Consider the following 21,613-nt stretch of genomic DNA (forward strand, 5'->3'; position numbering starts at 1 on the left):
CAATTCATTTCATTTCAAAGATAAAAATCTCATTTTTGTCTGTAAAAGTGAACTAAATATTGCTCATATATTGCCAATATAATCAACATTACTCATATTGATTTCAAGAATTGTTCTGCTTCTGACAGGTTTTTAATCACTAGCCATGTCCATTTAAACGGAATCGTCATTAATCCCAGAGCCTGTTGTTACTGAAGCATCCGACTACCATTTACTTTACTTTCGCGAATATAAATACTATGGAAACAATGTTCGGTGATGTGAAGAAGCAATACATCAAAATCACATTTTTAAACCTAGTGTCATTTTTGGAATGCACAGCTGTCTTATTAAACGCACTTTTTTATAACTTATCCACAAGAATAACAAAGAACATTACCAAATACTCATGTACATTTAAAAACATCACATTTCAATAAAATGTGAACTTTTCTTCAAATTTTGGGTTCAGGTCTTGAAAAGTTGGGAATATGGTACCACGATGCCACTATTGAGGCTTAAAAGCTATTTAAAAGGTCCTTGTAAAAAATACATCAAAGATGAAGATTGCAGAAAGAAATTTTAACATAACGTTTGGTAAAATTTGGTGCAGAGGGGCCTGGAGATTCATTCATAATTGTCTCCTGGAGGATTATTCAGATGCTTTCTCATATAAGCCTACAAAACTTTTTAACAAGCATAACATAACACGTACGTTTTCTAGTTATGCCAAACAAGATCATTATCTGCGACAAAAAGAAGCCAAATGGAAGTTTTAAGACACGGATGCAATCATGGCCAATTAGCTTACATCGAACATTATTTTTTCCAACTTCGATTACTTTCCAAATACGTATGAAAGTGTTTTGAATGATAAAGACAACATCCGATTACGACTGGTGAAAAACATAGGTTACATAGATGGGCTATTATTTACGGGGAAATTATTGTATACCATGTATCCATGGGCAGAAACACTGAATTCATTAAAATGTACTGATTATTCATAATTAAACCAATATGCTACACGAGGAGGGTACAAAAGCCCTACACTCACTGAAATTTTAATTCCAAATTCTGAATAACACGTAAACAAATGTGCCATTTTTGGTCTACAGGAGATGTAGAGTCTTCAAAAGACATACGCTAAGAGCACGGCTGCAGTTATGTTTTGGAAACAGCTTTACCGACTAGAGGCCCATTTGGATGGAAGTTTGAATAACGCTCGTGAAATGAACAAGACCATCGAATTTAATAAAAGAAAATGATACAAATTGAATACGCCATGTTTTCTAACATGCTTTAAAAACAAATGACCGATGGTTATATTAAAACATATGGTGGTCCTAGTTAGATCAAGCTATAGTTATTAATGCGAAAATTGCTATCTTGAGATATATCTTGGTGATTAATTGTTATATGCCCTTTCCAATTAGTTGTACAGATGATGTATGCTGACGAACACAGCTAAATAATTAAACAGCCATCATGAATATATTATCCTATTGAGCAATTTTACATCTACTCCGCCGACTTCGAACCTCTATAAATTTAGCTTGTACAATTTTTTGAAGTTTGAAAACATTTTTCACATATATCTAGGCCACAACGTTCATCTCTGAATTTAGAAACTAAATATATTACTTCAACAAAATAAAACGCAATATTAGTAGTAGTATTTATTTTTATGGTTGCCAGCACTCCAGTTATCACCATATAATATAATACATACATTACACTCATAAACGCACATACATATTAAAGATATTCAAAATTCGTATTTCTAAGCTCTTCAGACGCCCGATTAAGACGTTTCGCTTAAGCTTGCTCACATGCAGCTACATTTACTGTAGTGTGGAGACATTCTAAAATATACGGAAATGGCGAAAAGAGAAATCAATAAAGGTAACTCCACTGTTGTGTATTTAGTCATGTATGCAAAGTAAAGTAGTGGACTGGAATGTTTGTTTGATCACTACCTTTTCTAGTGCGCAGTGTACTTAACAGTCATTGACTCCAAATGTTTTGGATATTTTAGATTACATGTTTTGATAAAGGTGAGTATTTATTCATAATCTATCCCCTAATTTGCTGTATTTGATTAATCGCTGTCTCGCGCGCTCTCTATGCTCATTCTTAATATTCTACTTACATGTATCTTGTGTAATACACACACATATATTAAGCAATATAATCTGGGACAGGATTAAAATATTAAGCAATTATTTGAATTTGATGGTACACCTTTTGTGTAGGAACATCTAGTGTTTTCAAAAATAGAATGATACCTATTAAAGAAAAATGTATTGAATAAGAATTATAACATCACAAAAAGAGACATCTTTAGGTTAGGTGGAAATCCACGATACATTATATGTGTTTTCAGATTCATTGTGTGTTGTAGGATTCGAAACATTTTTCGCATTTTCGCCTATGTTGGCAAATTTTGTACTACTCAAATAATAATGTTCTATGTACTCAAAAATAGTGACGTGTACTCAGAAGTAGTGATGACCTGCTATTCACATGTATACCTATGTTACAAGTCTTGGCTTTGACAAAAAGTAACAGGAAAAGAGCGAAGACAACAAGTTAGTGAAAAATGAGACAAAAGAACTTATGGTTTTACGAATCAAATCCAAAAAAAATCCAAGAATTAAAAAAAAAGAAGTCCTAGTAATAAAACTTCGAGTCCCGATGAAAACACAAAATGGAAGGCGATGACGTCATTAATGGTCAGCCAAGTGCTGCTGTGTCAACAACCTCTTGCTGAATCGCAGAAAATATTCCAGTGTTTAAATTCTGTATAAATTTCGATAAATGTCCTTGTCCAATAATTAATTTAGAGCACCAGGATTTCCAGGGAAAATAATCACTTGAAATCCAATAATTTGAAGAAAACAAATAATTAGTACAAACTGGACACAACATAAAAACCTTGACGTCTCAAGTAGTAAGGCACGACTGACTATTCTTTCTCAATACATCAGTAATAAGTCTAACGAAGACGCAAAACAAATTCCCGGAAATGGGTCAACCTTCTAGAAAATTTAGAAGTTTGTAACTCCAGGTATGACCTTGACTTAACTTAATAATTCTTACTCTGAGAAAGAATAAAAAAGGTGTTGACTACAACTGTTATTGGTTCTGAATCAAGGTCAGAAACTAGATACAGTGTTTCTATTATTAGGTCTTTACCAATGAAAATTAAAATGTCAGGTCAAACAGAACTAAGCTTAATTCTAAAACTATCACGTCCAATAAATAATATTTCATAACAATAGCATGTAATGGAAAAAAATTGAATAATTAAAACATCAGACAAACAATCAAATTAAATCGAATATACGTAACACCTAAGAAAGAGAGAGAGAGAGCGACGGGGGGAGATGGAGTGTGTGATGGAGGAAGGCGGTGTTTATGTATAATTGCTTATATGTCATATACATGCTAAATTTCGAGACAAAAATCATCGCAAATGCCATTTACCAAGTTGCATTAAACATTTATAGTTACTTTAGCAAGCTGAACAAAAACGAGTCAATTTCAAGATATGACCACTGTTTAAACTGTTATCGCGTTTGTATATTCCTCAGTGTAACCATTTACTTGTGCATATTATCTTGCCACATAAAATAGTTCCTTAAGTAAAATAAACATAGAGTTATGAATTTTCAATGTTTTTCAAATTTAAACAGAATGCACAATAATTGCAACATTTAATGTTAGGCAAAAGTATATAACGTGTATATATTTTTGCATTTTGCAGATGTAGGAATTTAATCTTGTGCAAAATACCATGCAAAACCAGACTAGGCTATTTCTGTACCTGCATCTTCAAGTATATGCGCGTTAAAAGACTCCAAGATCCATTTTAATGAAACTATTTAATTTTATATCTATTTTTTCTATTTGTATGTATGTGTCCTCAAAGGAAAGAACACTTTGCGTATTGCGATGGAAAGAATGTAAAAGGGTGATTAAAAGATAGACAGAAATGGTAATTGAGAATAGAAAAAGCACAAATATGTTATAGAAAATAGTTCTAGGAAATAAAGGAGAAAATAGAAAAGGAGAAATGCGCAAAATGACAGGAATGGTGCGATGACCAGAAAGAAAAGGAAAGAAATTGCTGTTTTAAACTTTCGACTGATGTTACTTGTTCTCGCAGGAATTGGACAAAATCCAAGCCCGGAATGAAACGATGCATCGAAAACACAATATATGAGGCTTTTGTTTTAATTATAGAATTCTACCAAAACCTAGCTGGCGACGGCTATGAAATCTGAAAAACTTAGTAAAAGATTTAAGGAACGATTCAATGCGGTCTAGCAGCAAATACTCGAGGTATAGGACACAGCCAATGACTGTTTTTCTGTCATATAAAAGTAAGATGTTTCTGGAGGAAAATTTCACCCTAATGACAAAGTGAATATTCTGGACGACAACGTTATCTTTATAGAAAACCATTCTAGAAGAAACAACTTAGTGGTTCTTTCTGGCACCAAGAAAGAGACACACGATCATTGTTAACAGAATGTTGGTGATGTGATTAACAACAATTTTACGATTGAGGAGGACATTAAGAAAGAATGCGCGATTGGTTTAAAGGTGACGATATAATAATGAAATTTCTATGACACAAGGACAGAAATCTCGTTATATCCAGAATACTTGAAATGATGAGAACGGGAATGCGACTCATCAAGGATTTATCGGATGTGATAAAGCGCAAAAGCGGAGGTAAGAAAATTCCAAAATGATGTAATAAAGGATGGTATCATAGGACGGCTGTGATTCGACAAAGTATATGCTAAGGATAAAGTGAGCCTATCATCTTTCCCAACAGCTTGTTGTAGAAAGTACCTAAGATTACGGGCCCAAAATTGACAGTGGTCATCAGAAATCCGTTAACAGCCATAAACTAGCTTGCAGTCTAATTTTATTGATTATAGGAATTCATGTAAGATTATAAATATAAGTAACAGCATTAATCAATCATGCGCAGACAATACTAAATCCCAACATAACTTCGAAATAGTTGTCATTTTGTCAACGTACTATCATGGCACATGCTGGGCAGAAAAACAAAGCTGTATAACTTTGAGTTTAATTAATTCGTAAATTGCTATGATATAATTTGTTCTAAGTATGTATATGTGAACTTGTGAAAAACACACTTTTCAATCACGTGAAATGTGTTGACAATGAGTAGAGGCACTAAAGTTTTCTCTTACTGAATAAGCAATAATTTGAGGCTCAGTATATATGTCATACTAGGTTTTATCTATATTCCCTCATCAGGTTTACCTGTATATGATGGCACGTCATCTAATGGCACTGACGTATTAGAAATGAATACGTCTGCAATTTTAAACTTTATTGAAAATAACATACACCGGTTATTGACTGGTGATGTTTAATTTCAGAACTGCTTGTTCAGATGACTAAATAATTAATTTTGATTGAAAGTTATGATGTACATTTAGTATACATTTTATAAACACTAAGGTAGAACGCGATGGACAGGGAAATTGTATATTTCTTAAAAATAGTGGAAGGCGTTTGATAGATTACACAATAATACCGTCAGATTTATTTACACATATAGAAAGACTCATTGTTCAAATGAGAACTGTGTCGAATCCTGTACCGCCAGTTTCAGTGCAAATATGAGGTAAAAACAATGCTGCTCTGGAGTATGTAAATTTATATATTATCGTATTAAGTGGAATGAGACAGTAAAGAATGTATAGGAGACTAATTTACCCATGGAGTCAGATTTTTAGTGGCTTTTTAAACACTGTCGCAAATTATGTATGTATGTATGTATGTATATATATATATATATATATATATATATATATATATATATATATATATATATATATATATATATATATAACATGCTCTTAACATTTTCCTATAAATGTTGTATAATGCAGAAGAGAATTTTAAAGACGATTGTAGAAAAGCAAATATTTATGGATCTTCCTTGTACTATCTGAAATGCATTGATTTGAAAAAGAGGAAAAATACACTCTCGTAAACCAATTTAAGGGAATTTCGTCAAACGTTTCTGCAAGACAGAAGTAAACAACAGTACGCTGGATCAATTTTCCGTCTAACAAGTTAGAGAATTCATGTGATGAAGAAAAATATTTTCGTATTTTCGTAAATTCGATATATATGAGTATCTCACTTGAAAATGCCATATAGTTATCAAAATTGGGATGATTCAGATATCTCAAAGCGCACTTGCATCCATTTAACGGCGAAGAAGACCAAACGTTAGTGCTATTTGTTAGAAATATTATAGAAAATCACGACAATAATGTCCTTTAATGTTTTTGATATATGCAATAACGACGACAAAAATAAGGTTCTGATCTCAGAAATAGATGAAAGCAAACTATTGAAAGCGTTAAATTTGATTAGAAGTAGCAAATAGCCTGGTGGAGAAGGACGTGTGGGACAATTTTCAAGTGTTAAAATGATATCATAGTACGTTATATGACACCTCTCACTAGTGCTCTTTTCCACTATGGTACCTTTATTGATAGGTGGAGAGCAGGTTTAATTATACCGCGTTTTAAGTAAGGTAAAGACTTTAATATAAACAATTATAAATTTACTAGATAATTGCGCCATATTGTTGGCTACAAAGACTTAATACTTGGGCCGCCAACTACAATTAAACAAATGAAAAACAAGCGGGATTCATTGCTTGTTATTGGACAGTACATACTCTTTTATATAGCAACGTGTAACACGGATTTATTTTCTAGGAACTAAGAAGTTTCTATTATTTATACGCTGCTTTTACAAAGTCATTTGGGTCAGAGGATAGAGACATGACGTGGCTTGCATTATTATAAAATGGTGTTCGTGGTAGGATTCTGGCTATATCAGATCTTAAACAAGCTGAAAAGTCGTCCGAAGATCAACTGAGTGGATATTTTGAAAATGAGCAAGGATGGAGAAAAGGTCGTGTATTCAGTCCCCTCCTTTTCGCATTGTTTCTGATGCTATTGCTAATAATTATTACAACTGTACAACTAGAATCTTTGCTGACAGTGAGTTACAAAATCTGGCTCTGTTACTTTATGCTGAGGATGAAACGTTTTAAAAGTGAACTTATCATAATGAGAATATGAAATTGTTTTAAGTTCTTAAAGCTATCTAGAAGTACAGTTTCGTAGCAGACTGAACTGTTCAAAAGCAATTGAAATACTTGCCATACAGCTTTAATTGCACCCAAAGATGAATAAGCAATTTCAGATCTCAGTCATCAAAAATTGTGTTAAAATTGTTTGATGTTCGTAACAAACCCATTCTCCTCTATCCATTTGAGAATTATGCAAACTCCGTAGAGGCATTCCATCAACAGCTCTGTCAGTTTTATTTGATTCTTGAAGGACAGTCTTCAGATATAGTGGCTTTTAGTCGATGCAGACATTTCTATATGTGCATTGTCTAATATAGTAGATGTATAAAATATTGATGTAAATTGCTGCAAATGCTTAGCTATATATATCAAAGGAACTGATAAATGATGTTAAAGACACTAACTGAAAAACTAACTTGGACAATCTATATTAGACAACTAGTTTTGTACATATGGGTTTGCTTTGTTGTAAATATTGGAATATATTTGCGATGTTGATTTATTGTGCAACTTAGACAACGGTTAATGGAATGTGACTTGCAAAATTGCAAGAAAGCCACGAAGAGGTAAATGAGGCAACCAATTAACAAAATTATGAGGATCATAACAGTCTCAGAGAGTGTAAAAGATATTTTGCAAAGACATCAAATTATACTGTAGTGAAAATATGCCAGGTCATATTTCTATCAGTTTGGACTTCATTAATGTATTTACAATAAATATGCCATACTCTTAGTAAAATATATATCAGTTTCGACGTCACAGACGTATTTACTATAAATACGTCAAACTCTATTTCTAATTTGGGAGCCGTGGTGGCTCAGTGATTTGTCTGCCGAACTCACGACCGGAAGGGTGCGGGTTCGAATTCTACCATCCGACCGGCAAGGGTCAACTACGGTGGTGTGTCGATGAGCAAGACACTTTACGCCAATTATGTAAACTCTAAATAGCCTAATCGAGTTAGTGTGCCGTTAAAGATATTAAACACTAAACCAATTTTAAATGTCTTTAAGATTACACGTCATTAATGTATTTACTATGTAAAGACAGTACCTCATTACGTTTTATCGGAAACCAAATACAGTTTTGGAATATTATGATCTTATAGAATGAGTGTAGATGAAGAAACACCAGTAGATTAAAGGTGAACTTGCATGCGTTATATATTAGGCTGTGCTCCATGATTTGGTCAATTGAAAATCGCATTACATTTGCTTTTCTGCATAATAACTCCTACGGTCTATTGATCTTGCCGTTTACGAGATTTTTGGCAACCTTCTCACAATCTATCGGCTTACTCGAAAGATGGCTAAAGTTATTAAAATTATGTTTGTTGCACATAACTACACAATCTATCAACATATCGCTGGTCTTGAGGTATTTGCAGAAATATGTTTCCTTAAATTATCGTTTTATATTATGTTACGAATATCTATATCACATATTCTTTTACAATATAGTTTTTTTAAAGTCTTTTGGATTAATGACATTTATTATATAATTCTTTAATTCTGTGGCTGGCCTGTAATTTAAGAAGACTTCAAGTATGTACTTTCTCTATTCATAAATCAATTTTATTGCCAATTTCAAGTCAACATCTGATTCAGTCATTCATGCCGTGAATTAGTTGAATGGAAGTCAGTTCAACACTGCGTGATCCAGGAGTACATCTGGATATAATTTAAATACCTAGATTATTTTCTAATGATTCAGAATTGTTGATTCGATCGGTATTTGGTGCTGTATAAAGAAAGTAAGTACGCAGCATTTCATTCTTCAGTTATATTCCAGTTTATAAGAGTCATGAGATGAAATTTGATTTATTTAAAATTTGATTGTTGAAATGGAAGAGAGGAAAACTATTTATTCCAAACAGAATGTACCTTGCTGGACAATTGTGGAATTAGCAAAGGCCTTGAATATTTATTAAATTTCAATGGATTACGTGAAACATTGAAGGACTTCATTGATCTCCAGCTTTCACTAGGTTACCTTGAAGCAAATTTTTTGCATATTAGAAAACTTCCCTCATTGGGGCTAGCACATAAGCTCTTTACAACCTTCATTCGGAATACATTCGGAATGCATTTGGATCATTTACTGACTACTGTGAAATATGATAGTACATTTGGGAAATATTCTAGAAATTCATATAATACTGGTGGATTTGTTTAATTCTTTCACTTTGTTTCAGTTTATATTTTGGGAGAATAAATTTATATTTTGGAAAAGCGCATACATGCTGGGTCTTTCCATGTCTTGTTAAATAGTGTAAGTCCGTAAAACGTAACAATTAGTTATTCTAAAATCTGTTTCTGACATTTCAAGGTATGCTTTTTTTCAGTATTCTAATCGGAGTTTCTTTAGTAACATGGTTGCCATATTTAAATCGGTGAATTTATGTTTTCAAGCAACACCGTCTTTGATAATCACAATAATTCCGTAAATTTTGAAGTTACATCTCTTTGAACACATGAACACAAAAGTTCCGCTTTTTATTTTGTTCAATTTGTTTAGAATATTAAAGCAGACGACACTGTCCTTTCGGAAATGGACAGTTTAAGAAACCTGAAAAGGACAGTGAGCAGTCTGAATGCTTGTTTTTATGGAGAGATTCCGTTTGGTTTGAAATGCCAATAACTTGACAGTGTTACTGTCCCCTTGTATATACTCAGGTCAAAAAATTTATATTAATATACGAAATTACTAAATTATGTGCATTTATTATATCCTTGATTCTGTAACTTTTAAAATCGGTAAGGGTTTACAATGAAACAGGAGGGTTTGCTATTACTAAATTTAAAAAAAGAAAGAGTCAGCTCAATAGATTAGAACATCATAACATGAAACAAATTATATATATTTCTGCCTATAATATGCGAAATGTAATACATGCATCCATCTTGCCTATCAAAAATATAAAAGGCTAGCTCGACGAAAATAAAAGTCAAATCTCAATTTCACTAACGTTTTCCATCAATCATATCAGATTTAGACTTGATGTTATTTCTACTTTGATATATATGAAATATTTGCGCTATCAATTTAAGTGGATTTTTTCCATGTTGCAAGCCACACATTTAAATACTATAAAATAAGCATCGCCCTGTGTGAATAATAGAGCATAACTTCCCAGCTGCACGGATTCAACACCTGACAAAATGACATTTATTCGCAAAAGTACAAAAAATAATACTACCTAAAATAAATAAATTCAAAGTAAATATAAATAATCTTTCCAATTTCTAAACTGTAACATGAAAATTCTTATTATTCTCCCAGACAGATTTGAAAATTGTACACATTGACATATTTAAATTTGAACTTAATAAATCAATGACTAATACAGAAGCATAAAATCAGAACCCTCAATTAAGTACGAAAATCGAGGAACTTTGGTGAAATGGGATCACATTAATAATTATCAGTAAACAAACATGACCGTTGGTACACTTTTATAATTCATGTCAAAATGTTATAATATCAAGGATTTAAATTTAGAAATTAGTACTTATGTTTCTTTCTGAGTCATATGAGACAAAGGTCCACAGGCACACTTACTATTGCAAGCAATCCCAGCGTCCTGGTCGTGAGAACAGTTTGTAGCCCACGATAGAGATGAACACTCGTCCAATGACTTATGATAAGGTCTACAATAGGCACGATCTAAGATGACCGGCCCTGTCCCTTTGCCATACTTTGCATTCTTGATAGCTATACCGAATCTGAAAATATAAAATTTTGGCCTAAATATCTTGTACAACATCAAAGTTCGCCAGCACATTGGCAGACGTGACACATGTAAAGCTGAACCATGTGGCCTAAAGATCATAAATAGAATTATATCTGTAATATTCAAAATTAATCTGTAATTATTACAACTGTTTTATCAACAAACAATGATACCACAGTTTTAAATTACTTTGAAAAACAAGAATATTCTTTTAATATCACCAAACTCATAACAAGTATGTTGTTATCAGTATCCATTGTCGATAAGGATACTTTGTGATGAATGTTTCCTTAGATTTCACCGTAAAGCTAACGCGGGTTGAAACGAGTATACTATGTGCAGCAAGGACGTTTAGGTTCATAAAAAATACAGTTGTGATGCCGCTGTTGCGCTAGCGAAGCTACCTGGAACACCGTGGAGCAAACGCCTTAGTGAAAAGCACATCCCCAAATACAATTACTGTGAACCATCGAACACAGCTGGATATAAGACTTGATTCTAACAGTCAGAATAAACATCTGTAAATCGTGTCCAGGCTGCATATTACCGACAAAAGCTTGCTTAAAAGCCATCGAGTGATATTCGCAAACATCATCCTGGCGATATAGGTCTCACCCATGACTTTAAGTAGATCAATCCTATACTCGAAGAAAGAATCGCCAAATGGATCATTAAAACAATCATGAAAGCTAAGATTCTCATTGGTAGAATAAGTCCATTTATTGGAAGTAAATCCTCAATATAATAAACATTGCTAAAATCAACTGAAATCCACGCAGTTATCGGAAAGGCGACGCTGATATTGGAAAGGTAGTTGTGCGTAGCATAAGTGACTCACGCGGTTGCTCGAGCATGCTAAGCCAAGCTAGCACACCAAAAAAGATTTACCGTGGATGGTTTAATGTGATGAGACCCCAAAAGGCTCATCAGGTTGATCTTTTGCTTTTCCAACATGAAAGGGTACGAGGACGAATATAAAGTATCCGTTATATATTGCAGATTCTGACAGCAGATATAAGCTGAACTGTTAACGTCCAGAGAATCAGCGAGTATTGCAGTTGAATTGAAACGTATTTAAACGCTCACGCCGCTAACATGTGCACGGCTGTTGCAGGTGGATCAAGCCAACAAATTTCTTGGAGCCGTTGTTACGTTGTTAACAAAACATTAGGTGCCGTTTCGGGTAGGACAGCTTTTGTTGACTGATTTAACTGTACACTTTAGGGATGGTTATGAGGACAGGAGTACGTACATGAATTATTAGTGAGGTCTCGGTCTCTGATCGTAGGGCGATCTCTCCTGTGGGTGACAAGACATGAAACCACACATACGAATGGGTAAAAACCCGTTGAGGCATTTTGACAGAAAACTGTCGACTTTACATAAAAAATGATTTCACAACTATCGCAATCATGCCCAGTCGGAAACAATTTCATTCGTTATATGAGTGTATCAGTAGAGTTAAAAGGCCGACATCGTCGTACTACTGACACGGTAAAGTCTATTGATGTATTTTACAATCTCGGACCCATCTGATACTCTGACGGAACGAATACGTTGGTCTTTGGCACCTGCAGAAGACAGCTGTGCGGTCCAAACATCGAGTAGAGCATTTGTGCTAGAGGAAGTGCAAGTCGCTTACGCCGACACAGAACTACCGCCAAGGTTTATTTTAGGCAGCTCTGGAGCCCATACGTGTAGGTAGTGATGCCGTCTGGAAATATGCATCGATTAGTGTCAAGCGCAGATAGACTTTATATAGTGCACCGGTACACATATCCAATGTTTTGCTGACCGGATCAGATTAGTTGTTTGTGCGAATTCATATAGTGCTGCAGTCAATCGACATACTTTTCGCACTGAATATCCTTTTGAACAATTCCGTTTGGAATTACATTTGCCTTGTTAATGTTTCTTGAGTCACCAATCACGTTTTATTACGTTATGTAGCGCAGTCCCGCTTATTCATTGATGGGTTTACCGGCAATTTATCCTTGAATTTCCCCACCATCATTTATATTTATTGATGATCAATAGATGGTCTCGCTAATACTCGTATTAAAATTAATATTTCAGACTTCATTCAGCAATGTCTGTGAACACATCATATGCATCATTAACGAGTCTGTCACGGTGAACAGCATTTTAATGTTGTCAGCCTGACATCGTTTCATCGTATCATACTAAGCCTCACACATGATCAGTTTGTATAAGTCCGACACAGACGCGCCTTCACAAATAGGCTTCATTACCTACAGTTTCGTGTTTTATTATGTACGGCAACATGTTCATTATCAAAGATCTTCCAGACTTCGAACGTAGGCTCTGCAAAACGTCTACGTATTTTATCTTACTCACCTACGCAAACAATAGCCAACGCCAATACATTTGTGCCGGTTCTTGGATTTAAAGAAGTAATTTTCAAACTCGCTTTTTACCGCGATACAGTGTTTTGTATTAATTTATATGTTGGGTGTCATCCATGGGCACTGGCAAAAATGTAACAATTAGTGGATTCATTTTATACCAGGGGTCGGCACGCGTGCCACAAGGTGGCACGTCAAGAGATTTTGTTTGGCACACCAAAGACAGCCACAAATCTCGATTTTAACAGTTATACTCTCTTACTGGAGGCACGCGTTCGTTCATTTTGTAATTAATCCGGAAAAGAGTGTTACGCTATGTAAAATAGGTTGCCGATCCCTGTTGTATACGCATACCCAATCGCAAATACACCTGGTGCTTTCGTATATTACCTGTAGTGTTGAACTTTGGAGACAGATTCGGAACTGGTTTGACGCATTCTGTAAACCTGCTTCCTGAATAATCAATGATCCCACACTAGTACGGGGACAGCCACTCAGGTGCTACCGGATACTTGTTATGGATGCCAAGCAGCTCGTGTGGATTCTCCAGATCAACTTCATAAACGTAACCTACATCGAAATTTTTCTTTTACTCTTGTATGCATTTTCCATGACAATGGGCACCAGACAAATCCATTAAAAGCCTGCAACTGACATTGGTTATGTCAACGCCCATTCATATAAACTGTGAACGCATAGATACATGATTTAGCCGTTTGGAATAGCAGAGTTCTATCCGACCACATGCTGATTGATGGCACTAGCATAGTGACGACTCGAAATTTAAATTCTTCAGCGGATTCCACGTTTCATAAACAGCGTTTCGACAATGTCCGTTAACAACTCAAGCTTGAAGCGGGTTTATACTACAATGCATCCCAAACCAATCACGGTGACGAAAAATAGTGCACTGTATCAAGTGTATAAATGCGCATGGCTGTATCGCAAAACGACTAAAACACATCCGTGCGCAGATGCAGATCATGATGATCGCCGAATTCTTGACAAATAAACGCGGACGAGACATTGTTGGAGTGAGTATAGGCTTTGGAGGAAATAGCTTAGCAAGATAATTTTGAACGGATGGCCTCTATGAATTTTTACCGATTTTCAGGAAATTTGTCCCATCCGCTCATGTGCTCGTACAGAACAATGGTTCCCAGGCCCAGGTCGCGACTAAAATCAGAGTCGAGAGGATGTACTGGATGGTCGATAGTGGTAGCCAGAAACTTCTGTGGGTGGAAAAACTTATCTAAATGTGGAAAAGGGGTAATGAGGCTCAGATAAACTATTTTAGGGTCACGGCCAAAAAAGGCTTGGAACCATTGGTATAGATACACTCTTTTGTGGGTGAGTAAGATAATTGTTATGGTTGCTCGCTTGTTTGGTTTGTCCAAGCTGGAACTGAGAAACTTCAAAGAGTCAATGCACTTCAGCTGTCCCTGCCGAAACGTCATGTACTTTTCCATGTTGTTAGGGATTAGACTTATTTGGGCATTTTATACGACGGAAACTCTTGTCACACACACACTGTGCAATTGCTGCCACAGTCAGTATAAAGTATAGCGACTAAAAGAAAGGAATATCAGCAGAACATTTATATACAGTACTGAAGTAACCAATACTCCTATTTGTGCAGCAGTATTGTAATCTCATAGATAAGCAATCACCACATATGTCGTATAGTAACACTCAGTAATATTGGTCTGTCTGAAAATTTCACTTGAAGCATAGATCGCGTTTATAGTTCAGTTCCAATAGCAGTGCTTGGTTTTGTTGCAAACGTTGAAGCAAATAAACGCAGTGTGCAGTGGATAGCGGTCAGTGGATTTTGTAATGGATGTACTTGTACATTTATGTTTGCGCTTACTCGTACATATACTCTCACATTTATTCAAATAGCTTCATTGAAAATTAGCATATTAACAGCGATCCTGAGCTGTCCTTATGACTATCCTCTCGCATGGGAGCCTGATAGTAACTTCGTTTAGCTGGCTCGCACGCGAGATTGATTGAGTACATGTGTGATATGAGGATAAAGTCATGATACTTTGACCTAGATCAGTATCAACAATCAAAAAAATGCTCTTATCACTGGTGCTTGAAAAAATTACTACAGCTAAGGATGAAAACAAAATTCAAGTATGCACTATCCAGGCTAACTGCAAAATAAAGGTCAGAGAGAGAGAGAGAGAGAGAGAGAGAGAGAGAGAGAGAGAAAGAGAGAGAGATTTTAACTCACTGGTATCCAAGCATTTTGCATACGACAGTCGCTTCATCGTCATCCCATAGGCGATCACACACTGTGCCCCAAGTCCCATTATAATTTATTTCCACACGTCCGTAAGCAAAATAAGTAGTATTTGATGAATTTCCAGAAAGACGAACTATTCAACGAAACGAAATGAAAAGTTTTAAGCATACGCTACCTCTATTACTCACGGTTTTGAAGACAAATAGTTCTTTTATATCTCACATCTAACCTTTACACAATTACACATAAAATTAATGATCCCCTTCATTCCCTAACATAAGAGACTACCGCTCATGGGAAGTGTTTGCTTGGCGTGAATTTTCTATGGAGCAAGACACAATATTGCTCCTTGTTTAATTTCTGCCTACGACCACAAGATATGCTCTAATGAAGATTCTAGGCTCACTCTAGTCCTCGAAACGTAAGTGGTCGGTCATTATGAATGTATGTTTAATAATTTACAGCCTCTTATCTTTACAGAAGCATAGGCAAACAATAGTCTTGTTATATATATATATATATATATATATATATATATATATATATATATATATATATATATGAAAAGATAATTTCCGACTAATTTTTTGCGTTTTTTTTTCTTCTTCTCCAAACCGATTCTCACTAAGTATGACCTATACTTCGTGGACGGAAATTATTATTAATATATGTAACATGTTTAATTATAAATTTTATGAATTGTTCACAGCTGCATCGATCATCTTCAGAGTCCTGTAAGGAAGTATCACAATATATACTCGATTACCAGCAGCACCAGCTGCATCAACATGGGCATGAAAACGAAAATGCATCCCGACAACATATTGTGGGGACAACTCCAGGTATTCCTATAGAAACTAATAAATCGGGTATAGTGCACGATCGTCTTATTAGAAAATCTGCATGACTAGCGTTGATCTTTTGATGCCGGTCCATTTACGACCACAGATTTTGATATGCACGTGCAATATGAGGAGTGGCTACTGTGTGGTTTAGGCGCATTTATTCAGAGGGTTCCTGGTGACCTTTCAGCTTCAAAGAAACCGTATGGTGGTCTATCCGCAGAAAACACATTTGTGTTTTCATCAGTTCGTGGAACAATTGGGGTATTGTAGAACTTTTTTATAGGGGCATGAGACATTGCTTCAATCAATGACAAGGTTCGGCGAAGAATTTGCGCGTTCTCTATCACGGACAAGATCTGCGCAAATTTGTTTACGCAGATTCTCCATGGTTTACCCGAACATAGCATTGTTCACAAGCTTGAAAAACCTTTCTCAAAGTCATTGGTTGCTTTTTTCATATCCGTATTCATCTGACTATACGGGACCATCCAAGCCCTCGAAGGATTTTCGCTACAAGCATGCCCAACAGCAATACTTTTGGAGGTTTCGCACGTGCAGTTTATAGTTGTAATTCTTTCTAAGAGTTGGTAGCGTTTTGGTGCATTCATTGTATTTGCGACCACGATTGCGTACTGATACGGGGACAGCCACGTACCAGGCACGAACAGCTCTTCTGGTACTAGCGGATAACTGCTGTGTGCCTCATGGAAAAGCTCAGGATATTCCAGATCAACTTAAAAGAAATAGCAGTGGTCATTGTTGATGTAATAATCATGAACGTGTTTTTGTAGGTTCACGTGTTTTGGATCAATCCGCTGAAATACACCAACCGTCAGCGGCTGCATCACTGGCGAACCAAACAGGTTATTCAGAGTTAGATACATGATGTAAACTGTTGGGGTCAGCAGGGTCATACCCATCCACATTTGTGTTGCTGGCACGAGCGTATATGTGACTTGTGGTCAATGTCAGTTAGCAATTGCAATATTGGTTTTCGACAACAATGCATCCCTACCAATACCCATTGACGAATAGTAATGAACGGGAGCTAGCTAAAGCACTGGTTACTCCGTTTCTTGATCACATTGAACTGTTACATAGCAGTACCTGCATGGGATATGTTCAACGACCTGCACTGTTCGTTCGATTTTAGACACATTCGTGTCTTTGAAAACAGATTTCTACTAAATGTTCAGAAACTCAAAATCTACATAACTGACCGTCTTTTGTTGCAATGAAGTAAACTCAACAATCTTTTACCAGGTTTTGATATTATTGTTCGTGGTGGGTTTTAATTAATACCACCACAGCAAAAGTCATGGCTGGTGAGCTTGGACCTTAAAATAAATACAGTCAGCGCCTGGATATGTTCACCCTTTTACTTATTGAGTCGGTTAAGCAGTCGAGCAAGATTCTTTATTCGTGCTTTGTGCGACACCGATCCTTCTATTTTACTCAACAGCAATAATTCAGTCTGAGTTCTTTCATGCTGTCCGTATGGGGATAATGCAAACGGATAAAGGCCTTTATCATAAACCAACACACTAACAGCGATTCTTGGATTATTTTTTTCATATTATTTGATACCCTACACGGGAAATTCAGTATCACCAGAGTTAAGTCAGGTCTTGCTTATCACTGGCCTTCTATAACACCGATACAAATGCCCATTTAAAACAACTATTTTTTTATCAAACTTTTTTCTGATCTTAGCTGTATCCACGTTGGTGTTGGTATTTTACTGAAACTTCGAAACGGTTAATACGGTGAGAGATGTACCTCGACATGGCCACATCTTTCGAGACTCAATCCTGATTCTACATTGATGTATTTATGTAACGTTTCGATTACTTTTTCAATGTCTCTTTCAATTTTATCGCTGATGGTGCTGTTGTCTTTGCCTTTCAGGATCACGCGGGCACCACAGTGAATCCTTGGTGTAGTATTTCAAATCCATCCTTGTCAAGTGACATAACCAAATGCGCGCTAAGGACAATCATATTTAATATTTGTAGAGCGTTATTACCTGGTTTCTAAATGGGTGGGATAATTTCCAAGTGATTTCTAATTCGCCACTACGTTTTATTAAATTTGAATTCAGGTTCTTGCGATTGCTGTGCTTTTGCACGAACCTACTCAGCAGCTTCGTTTGAAATAGCAGATGCAAGAAGGTTTAATTTTTCCAGGTTGCGGTCTTGTTCATCTTCAATACGACGAAGGTTTTGATCATTTTCGCCTAATATCGCAAGGATTTCAGTCTTGCACCTCTTGGAATTCGGATATTATGTCAATTGTTTTAGTTGCTATACCGCTTCCAGTTATATTAACAACCGGTGGATTTAATAAAAATATGGGTGTCAATAATTCAAGTATGTCAGCATTCGCATACGTCTTGGTATGCATGTTCCATGCTATTGTGCAATCTGTTTTAGCTGATGGATGGTAGGCATCCTTATATAATGGGGGGGGGGGGAGAGATCTAGTTAAGAAGTCCATCAAATACTTGTTTTAATGTTTGTATCTTACCAGGATCAGAAACAGCAATCGCTTCAATCCTAGTTATTGTTTCAATTATTTACATTTCATTTATTTTCGTATCTGTCAGAGAGTGAGCAGGCACAGGTGCTTGTGATGCCGGTTTATTTTACGCTCGTGATAGTATTCGTAAACAGATCCACAGGACCGGCAAAGTTAATTACATGGTTTAACTCAAATACCACATTTAAAACATGGCTGTGCACCTCGACTATTACGTAACACCATCGTATGTATTTTACAGTATTCGTAATGACACGTTCTGCTACAGAGTTCGCAGTTTCCAAGGCAGACACTTTTGTACACATTACGTCCCAATGCCATGGAGCATTTTAAGTATATGTAAGCGTTTATCTAATTGGTGGAAACACTGCTACAAATAAGATGCATCAATGTCTCTGATGACCCATCGCAGCCTTTTTATCTTCTTCTCTGCATCAGATGGTACACTGATTTCAGGTCTGGACGGATAGAGAGCCTCACAAAGTCCATTATGCGGCTTTATGGTAAATCGAAGTTTTAAATCCGGATTTCTGAGATAAAATAACTCCTTATTATTGGCATCATCAAGATTATTCGGAACGTGAATAAAATAAATTTCAGTGCACCATCAGCCCAAATAAGTTCGATTTGCCTATCACAACAAAGTACTCTACCAACTCGAGATGGACCACACTCTACTTTTGATTCCAATAACATCAAATTTCTTAAAGCGCCGGTAAGTTTCCTTAATCGGTTTTACTCTGATGCTTTAACTAATATCATCTGAAAATTGTTCTCGGTGTTAGCTATGCTTCTCTTCTACGTCGTTATACTACTTCTTGTACATTAACTAAAGAGCAGTTTTGAGTTCGGATGCCATGCCTATATTAATGGCCCAAGTCATTTGTTTGATTAGTCTGCTCTTGCTCATTACAGCTGGAGCAAGTCTCACTAATATCATCAAAAATTTCAGATTCAATGGGCGAGTTATTCCTCTTTTGTGGTGGTGAGTTTCATTCACAATATTCTGCAAATTCTTTTATTTTTATTTTATTCTGCCATGGTTTATTGCGTGCCATTTCTAAGGTCATTCCCAAGTTAATAAACTTATCGAAACACAAGCTGCTGGTATATTAATTTATTAATTGTGTTGCTCTTTTCGATCGGTACCGTATGCAACCATATTGATGTTGTTGTTGTTGTTGTAGGGTTTAACGCCATTTTAAAGCACACGATAGGCTATACATGGTGGCCAGTATTAATGGTGGAGGAAGAACCGGGAAAACCCCCGGAAAGAACCACCGACCCTCGAGAAGCTACTGGCAAGCTTTCTCACATACCCACATTGGCCGAATCCGAGACTCGAACCTACGCAGACAGAGGTGAGATGGCAGTGATCCGTAACGGAGAGCTCTTTAGACCACTCGGCCACTCGGGGCCCCGCAACCATATTGACAGAATGCGTGGATAACTAAATTAATAAAACATACATGGATCGCATATGGGTCTAATAAGTCATGGGGGTAGAGGCTAGGACGGGTGTCAGGGACCCAAAGGGACCAAAACAGCAAAGCCCTCCTTTGCTACTACTAATTTCCTTCCTTGGGTTCAGTATATTTTTTAGAGGAGGTGGGGATGATTTTATGGGGAGCAATCATAAATGACAAATATCTATTCTTAATTTCATAATGCAGATCCATTCCATCGAAAGTAATAAACCTTTAGTGAAAATTGTTAAATAACGTAAGCCGCTGAGAAACAACGAAATGACCTGAACGGTGTATACTCGTTTGACTATGAAAGTACACGGATACTAAAAGCATAGGACTTTCAAAACATTTGAAACAAATGTAAATGCTGACTAAGATGCCGTTGACACCAAAAGCATCATATAAGGCCTCGACTATTTTAAGTAGCGAATACCAGTGAAAAACCTGCACATTATTTTGTTTAAAGTCAACCCTCAGCTTGTTCCCATCATTGTGATAATTGTATAGCACATTAAGATTGATATTTTCAGGAAAATAAATGACAGCGATGCAAAAACATCTTCGTGACATTAGACAAAAACGCAAAGAAATAACAGTTGAAGTTATGTGTATATATTCCTCTAAAACATGTGACAAGCAGGAAGCAAAAATATACCACTTAAAACATATTCATATTTAGTTGTGAAATCAAGCAAAACAAATAATCAAATAGAAGTCGAAATACTCACCACTTACTGCAAATGTTGAATTTAAAAGAACGCAGAAAAGAAATAAAAACGTTGTCGATAGAGCCATCATATTTTCTTTCAATATCTATGCCTATGACCTCTTAAAAACATTCCCGCACACCTAGATTTGAATACACACACTTGCATAATAAAACACTCCTTCGAGATTAAGTTTCTATTAGTAATTTAGGTCATTTGATATACATAATGTTACTCATGCATACTTGTGTGCATATAAATAGACAAGGAATATAATTAAGTTCACTGAGATATAGAACATTCGGCAACATGTATACTGCTAAATTCAGTTGAGTCGTTGTCGAATCGCTACTACATCTAACACAAAAACCAGTAATAATCACCTGTAAGCTTGTTTGCTAGTCGATCTATACACTATGCTCGGCCAAAATTTGGTGGTGTCACTTGATATCCTGGAAGTTTGAAGTCAGGTCTTTGAGATACAAATCACAGAACGTCTACTGCATCTTTGCGAGACAGGAGGGATATTTGAGTTGTTTCTTTTGAATTTG

General features: G+C 35.9%; 1 protein-coding gene across 2 annotated transcripts in view; it reads right to left on the reverse strand.

Annotated features, from left to right (window-relative positions):
• Positions 1–21,613, reverse strand: part of LOC149799197 (uncharacterized) — a 77,318-nt gene extending 55,705 nt beyond the window's left edge. The window contains exons 1-3 of one of the 2 annotated variants that reach the window (XM_089958459.1): positions 21,446–21,613; positions 15,492–15,636; positions 10,712–10,875 (exon numbers count right to left, since the gene is read on the reverse strand). In XM_089958459.1, the coding sequence (XP_089814585.1) occupies positions 10,712–10,875; positions 15,492–15,505 (178 nt within the window). In that variant the 5' untranslated portion in view covers positions 15,506–15,636; positions 21,446–21,613. Of the gene's footprint in view, positions 1–10,711; positions 10,876–15,491; positions 15,637–21,083; positions 21,257–21,445 lie in introns of those variants that run through there. The other variant, XM_089958458.1, reaches the window with a different exon arrangement.

This window comes from Sinohyriopsis cumingii, chromosome 5 (genome assembly GCF_028554795.1).
Source record: "Sinohyriopsis cumingii isolate HCF-2022 chromosome 5, ASM2855479v2, whole genome shotgun sequence".
In the NCBI taxonomy this organism is placed as follows: domain Eukaryota; kingdom Metazoa; phylum Mollusca; class Bivalvia; order Unionida; family Unionidae; genus Sinohyriopsis; species Sinohyriopsis cumingii.